Source organism: Montipora capricornis, chromosome 3 (genome assembly GCF_036669925.1).
Source record: "Montipora capricornis isolate CH-2021 chromosome 3, ASM3666992v2, whole genome shotgun sequence".
NCBI lineage: Eukaryota > Metazoa > Cnidaria > Anthozoa > Scleractinia > Acroporidae > Montipora > Montipora capricornis.
Window position 1 is genome coordinate 5,783,008 of NC_090885.1, and position 7,500 is coordinate 5,790,507.

At 38.7% G+C, this 7,500-nt stretch overlaps 1 protein-coding gene across 1 annotated transcript in view; it reads right to left on the bottom strand.

The window, feature by feature from the left end:
- LOC138042014 (centrin-3-like) overlaps nucleotides 1–7,500 on the bottom strand; it is a 16,218-nt gene that overhangs the window by 1,512 nt on the left and 7,206 nt on the right. Inside the window, exons 2-3 of the mRNA XM_068887741.1 lie at nucleotides 4,247–4,654; nucleotides 2,231–2,345 (exon numbers count right to left, since the gene is read on the bottom strand). Coding sequence (XP_068743842.1) covers nucleotides 2,231–2,345; nucleotides 4,247–4,402 — 271 coding nt within the window. The 5' untranslated portion in view covers nucleotides 4,403–4,654. The remainder of the gene's footprint in view (nucleotides 1–2,230; nucleotides 2,346–4,246; nucleotides 4,655–7,500) is intronic.

Sequence of the window (7,500 nt, forward strand, 5' to 3'; positions counted from 1 at the left end):
ACATCAAGAGAAATACAAGTAAGCGTCGCTTCAATAATGCAATTATGTAAAACACAAAAGGTTTCTTTGTCTCTTGTTTAGCAAACGGCACCCGCTGAGTTTTTTGTATATGATAATTCTCGAATATAAACCGCGATACGGCAAAAAACAACAACAAAGAATTGCTTTTCCTTTTATCTCTAAACCATCTGTGGCAAATGAATTTAAACAAAAATTCGAAAATTTAAAAAAATCCAACAATTGTCACTTAAAACATTCTTCTTGTACTCCATTCAATAATTATTGGTGTCATTCAGAGGTTTCATTAGAAGTTGGTCACCGGCGGTATACTGCCGGCTATGTTGACAGAAATAATTACTTGCCTCGGTGAGTAACCACCAGCTACTCTGCCTTTTCTTTCATACAAACCCTCGTAAAAGACAAGTTAGTGACCACGGTTACATTGATTAGGCCAGGCATCTACTTCAAAAGTCAAGAGTAGAGTACTCTCAGACTGTTGCGAGACCATAAACTGCTGAGTGGGAGACTTCAAATACTTAATTTAAGACCTACATTTTGAGTGAAACCCAACTGCCAACAAACACATTGCAAAGCCATACATAAGATGACAGAATCAGAATTTAGGGATTAGGATACTAGACTAAGTATTTTGCTTCCAACTTTTATGAAATCTTATGAAAAGTGGATGGTTGGACTCACAAATTTAAACCATACAATAAAACAATCCCAGTTTTCACTTAGTACAGTGAGATTGGTGTATACTAATTTCATTGTAAAAAATACCATAATATCCTTTGTTTGTCCCTCCAGAATTTTGAATAAGCATCCTTTTTAATTTTTCTCTTGAGACTTACAATGGTCCAAAGAGAAACTACACTGCGCACTGGTGGCTCAGTTGGTTGAGCACCAGGCTGTCATGCGGGAGGTCATGAGTTCAACTCCGGCCGGACCAACACTGAGGAGAAAGTGCTGCCATTGTAATTACATCTGCAAATGGTTAGACTCTCTAGTCTTCTCGGATAAGGACGATAAGCCGGAGGTCCCGTCTCACAACCCTCCAATGTTCATAATCCTGTGGGACGTAAAAGAACCCGCACACTTGTCGCAAAGAGTAGGGCATGTAGTTCCCGGTGTTGTGTTCTCTGTGGTGTACCATGAATGGGAGGGTAAATGCTCGGAAATACTAGCTACATCAAGCTACTTGAAAATCCGAGTTTAAATAAAGATGTATGGTATATATGATATGTAGAAGCAATGCTTATGCAAAATTCTGGAGGGTGCATGGCTTCAAGCAATGGAATGAGACAGAATTAGACTGAGAATCACTCATGATTTGATAGATAAAACATGCCAACAGTTTTCTACACATGTCCATGAACACTTATCTACTCTTCTGAGAGGTCCTCTTAACGCTCTTATACTTTCAAACATTTACAAAGTTTGAAATCTTGCCAAATTGTCATGTTCTGCAGACCACTTCAAAGCAGATACTGCCTCCATAAAATTTAAGCTCAAACTTAAGAAAGCTTAACATGTCTGCTCATCAACTGGAAAACCCAGTCTCAATAAAAAAGTTAACCATATCAACCTGGATTTATTTTCATTAGCAGTTTATGTATGGAATCATCATTTAGTGTGCATTCTTTCCTCAGTTGTTACAGGTTTAGTCCGGTTTTCAAATCATTTTGTAACTAACAAAAATGTGAGACACCTGGAAACATGTCTTGCAAATTAAGGTTTGTGATTCTTTTATTTGGGGGAGTCAGGGTGGTTTAGTGGTCATCAATTGTGCCTCCCACCTCTGTGACCCAGGTTCAACTCTGGCCTCGGGTCGTATGTGGGCTGAGTTTCAGTCGATCTCAATCTGACTCCGAGGGTTTTTCTCCGGGTACTCCGGTTTTCCTCCCTCCTCAAAATCGACTCCCAGTCAATTACATCTCGCTGGGTTTGCGGTGCTCCCAGATCACACATGGATCGTATGGCGGCAGCCATGGGCGCCTTCACATGCATTTGGTCCGATCCCGTTGAGCCGGTTGATCCTGAAAAGCCCTTGTAGGGAGCGGTCAACTAAGCGCACATTTACATTTACACCTTGTTGATTTCACTAATTATGATACCTGTACTCTCCAGGTTTATCAGACTCTATAAAAAGCGCTCTTTTGGTGATAACAGCATTTCTGCAACCTTAGTAGTGCTTATCTTATTAAGAGACAACATCCACGATACTTACTGACTTCATTGAAGTCATCAAATGTAATTTTTCCAGAAGCTTCTCTGTCATAATCTTTCATGATTTTTAAAACATCAGCCTTCTTCACATCAAATCCAAGAGCTCTCATTGCGACCTGGAAAACATAGTTATCACCAGTGGCATTGCATTACTGTACTTTGTATAGTCCACTTTCATAAACGGCGACCCCCTAAACACATTCTTTTATATTTATAAATGTTATAATTATTAGATCTACTGCCCTCATTTTGAAACAAAGATTCTTTTGAAATTTGCTCGTTGTAGCAAGGCTAGAAAGGCTTATTACCATAAAAACAAAGATTATTTTTTTATTTCGCCATCATTATGAAAGAGGTCTGTTGTGATTGGCTAATTAAGTTGGTCCTGTTTTCTGATCATCATTCATTCATTCATTCATTAGTACAAAGAATAATGTTATTAAACATTAATCACTTAAATTATAGTCTTCTGGCCCCAGTTGTTCATTTCACACCGCATAATGTTATCTGGTGGATAAGTCCTCACCTGACAGTGCCTGCATAGATTCTAACTGACATATATAACTGACTGAAGACGTACATTGTACATTACGCACGTATAAAAACCTTGCCCAATGTTTAACATGGAATACACTTTATTCTCGGGATAGTGACTTTTATACACTGGATAAAGTTATTTGCCCTTTGAACAACTGGGGCCCAGCTTGTGAAATCACTGGTGATCCTTGCAATCTGATGGGCTCTCAGCAGTGGGATTTATTCACAAATTGCACTATTTCTTTTGGTCTAAATCGCACCATTTCCCGCCAATAAGAAAGGAACACTAAAACAAAACAACCAATCAGATTTCAAGGCTTGTCTAAGTAACCAATCAAATTGCAGGAAAATGAAAGACAAAGAAAGCAACTGTGTGGCAAATTTTGCAACTTTTGTTCCCAACTGGATCAATAAAATATTGGTACTGACTAAAATCGTGTATTTGAGAGACTAAATAGTTATTGTGTGATTTCTAAAGGGATGTAATAAAGTGGTAAATTGAACTTTGTGTTGTGGAATTTTGGTCTGAAATCACACTTGTGATTTTAAATCGAACTTGTGCGATTTTGAAATCACACGTATGATTTCAGACCAAATTGCACTCCACTCAGTTATATTACCATTATAAATCATGTCATCTAATTTAAACCGTGTCACACATTTTGAGCACCATCACCTTCAATTTCTCACACTTTGGTTCATGCTCAACATGACAAAGTAGCTTGCAAGCCACTTCAGTTGTTTAAAGAGGAAATAACAATTTGACAAGTTGAATACATTTGAAACAATGAGAACACATTTTTGCATAGTAATTCTGGATGAGTGCTTCAAAAAAGGGTCTTGCCTATGCCTATGCAGAGGTCAACAGATCTTATTCCTTTGAAACATATTTCTTCAAAAGGGCAGTTGATGTGAACAATAAAATCGGTATGCACAAGATTTCACGTAGTTTGAACATAAAGGGCATACAAAGAAAACTCAAAACTCAACCCTTTTCAAATTCGAGATAATCGTTTTTGAACTGATCGGCAACAATATTTATTGTTGTTAATAATCAGTTAAAGTAGAGAACGCAAAGATGTTGGAAATTTCATGAGTAGTATGTTTTACGCTGAGGTACACTAACCACTATTAAAATAAAACACTATAGACACTAGTTTGTCATGACATGAATAACGTTCCTTTGTACAATAGTAACTTTAAAATTCTCAAAATATCGAAATTCATGAATCGTGCAGGTAGGTTTGATCGCCTCGTGATAATGCCCAAAACAAAATCAATAGGTCGTCAGTAATGGAAAATCTGAAAATTGGCCTAAAGAGGTCACACAAGATTATCACAACCCATGAACTTATAATTAAGCCAAAGCAAAAGATTCAAATTTAACCTCGTACGTACAGCTTGGGTTCGAATCAAGTCGTGATAGATGCAGCATGCAAGGAGATGACAATATCAACAGATAGTCAATTGAACATGCTACCTTGAGTTCGTGATAGTCAATAGCTCTATCCTTGTCTGTATCGAAAAGATCGAACGCTTCTTTGATTTCTTGTTTTTGCTCTTCTCCCAGCTCTCGTCGCTTTCCTTTTGCACCTCTTCCTTTGCTGAAATCCGGTGTCTTTAGTGAAAGACTCATTTCTACTGGATACAGATATTTGAGTCAAATGGTGATAAGGAATTTCTGATTTCGTTGACTTTTTCAGCTGCGTTGTCAATTTTCTGATACACGCGCGCCGTTGCTTTGGAAAACGACGCGCAAATGGCGGTTTGAAACGATATTACACATGCGTATGTCAATAAACAAAACAGAATATTATAGGAGGGGTGGGTCAGGAAGTAAACCAGTCTCAAGATGGTGGTGATCGATCCCCGGGGAAAAACGTCATGCCTGTACCCACCAAGAGTCCCCAACTACGTAAGACACGCTAAATTATTCAGTATACCCGAAAAAAAATTCGCCTAAATACCCAAAATTAATGGAAGCATTGTATAATATATACCTGAAATTCAAAGAAAGTGATATACCGAATACCCGTATTTAAGTTGCAATATACCGTATACCCGATTTAAAAAGCCCCTGTATACCTTATACCCAAAACCCCTGACCGACCCTGATCTATATCTATTTACGGCAAGATTTCCGCACAGGTCCCTACTTCATTATACATTCATTCCTGGTCATTTACCATCATTTACCTTCAATAATATTCATTAGTATATACTAAAACAGTGGATAGGGTTGAACGCGCGTCCTGATTGGCCACTCAAACTCCGGATATCCTTTTTTATTAAATTCTCAACCTCGGATAATGCATTTCGCGTGCTCTGATTGGTTCACTCAATCTCGGTTATCAGCTCATATACCTTGGTTTGACCTTATATGGTAAATGATTGCGTTAAGCGTTGCTAAACTAAAAATGTTTTCGTCGGAATGCCAAATTTCTCTTTGAATAAAGACAAAAAGGAGAAAAAAAACTTTCTTTGTGGAAAGTTTGGATCAATTCCGACGTTTAGAAGTACGCGAAAAGGTAAGAATTGTTTTTGTGGTGAGCCTGCGTCTGTCTGACCACAAGGTCTTATACAACATTGCATCAGTTCTCTTCAATTTTTTTCGATTTCGCTCAGATTTGCTCGCTTTTTTCGCTCGTATTTCGTACTTCCCAATTTTTGGAACTGAAGGAATTTAATAAAACAATTATTCCATTCGCGCTTGTTGGATATGAGACTGGTTATAGCCAACTCGGCGCTACGCGCCTCGTTGGCTATTTACCATCTCATATCCAACGCGCGCTTATGGAATAATTGTTAACTATTCACCTCCGAGCAATTCGCGCGGAATAGCCCACTTTCGATACATTAAAATTCAGTCCTAAACAAAAGGCATCATCTCGAGGCTCTGGGGAATAAACTCATACAAATCCTTATATTTATTCCCGAGAGCCTCGAGATGGTGCCTTTTGTTTAGGACCATTTGGACCCGAAAATGTTGTAATCTTTGCACGAATAAACGGGTTAAAATTATCTTTTTGTGCCATATTATCTCACTGTTTTAGTATACACTAAAGCAACTATTCACCTCAGTGTCGGTGGCTAGTGCTGGATATTTCCCTTGCCGCTTCGCGGCTCGGTAAATATTCACTACTAGCCACTTCCACTTCGGTGTCCGACATTTGGAGACTGGAGACTGCAGACTGCCTACAAATGGCACACTGATAAACAGTATTTAAGTCTAAGTACCCATATCAAGTAGCACTGATAAATGGTATTTAAGTCTAAGAACCCATTTTAAAAGGTTAGTCTGATGTCTGCAGTCTGCAGTCTGAAAATGTCAGACACCGCCTCCACGTCGGGGAATAGTTGTTAATTAACCCTCATATACCTTCATCTACCTTCAATCACTTTCATTAACCCTCATATACCTTCATCTACTTTCAATCATGTTCACTTGCATTCATCTACCTTCATTCGCCTTCATTCACTTCCATTTACAGAGATCACCTTTCCTCTTTCTACTAAAGTCAAACTCTACATCTCTATGCAATAATTGCATTCAAAATTTACTTTCATGACATATTATGTGTGGATATCAGTGTGATAAAGCCGCGACTAAAAATGATACGCGTCACTGCAGTGAAATGATATCATATCACTTCACGGTTTGAATTGTCCAATCAAACATAGGAGCAGTCGTGGCTCAGATGGCTAGTGCACGGCTTTCAGAGAGAGAGGTCCCAGGTTTTTTCCTCTGTGACTTCAAGGTCTTTTTTGACTTTACTCTGATACGTGTAGCTATAGATTTAAATCCCCTGAAAACGGAGCACTGACAGAGGGAGGGGGTCAAGGGCGCATCGGCGGCTTCCATTGATACCCAACTCGTAGCTGCAGGAACTACCGACGTTAAATAAAGTGCCTTTACATTTACCTTTAAATAGACTGTAATATTTTTAAAAACTGATTTGTAACCAGGTGGTTCCATGGTAAAGTATAAAAAATGTTACTATATTATTGAAAAGATCTTAAAATCTCAACGTTTTGGTTACTAACATATAACGAAGTAACAAGTGCATTTAAAATCGCGTAGGTGCTAATAAAAAACAGAAAATATTACAAAATCAGTTCTTGTCCAATAACGCCAAGGCCATGTACTCTTGAGGCAGGTACATGCCATCATCGCGGTTGAGCGGGCTTTTGCATGTGTTAATTTCCCATGCCTCTAAGAGGCGTCGGGTTCGCCAACCGGGACTGGGGCGTAATATTATGGACGATTCTCACGAGATTGTGTGGCCAGACTGTAAACACTGTTCGGCGAGCTCAGATTTCTCGGGGTGTTCTTTTTCGACCGCTTTTTGGTGTTCTCTGAGCCGAGGACTGAACTTGCGTTTGGTTTCCCCGATCTAGACTTTGTCGCAATCTTTGCAAGGGATGGAATAAATTAGAGTTTCGAAGCAAGCAACCGTGGACAATTTTCCTGTCGGTGTACGTTGGATCAGTGGCTTGATCTGATCGGCGTTATTTCAAGTTGAGAAACTAAATATTTTAAGCAAGAGCCGATACAACGTAGATTTGATTTTAGTGATGTACTATATTTCGGCTGGCCAAACCAGCCTTCTTCAGGTACAATGAGAGTTTACATTGAATTGCTTCTATGTACATATATATATATAGTAAATGGATGTTGACGTAATACTGGAAAAAATGTGATAAAACATGGCAGTTACAAAGATTTTGAATTCA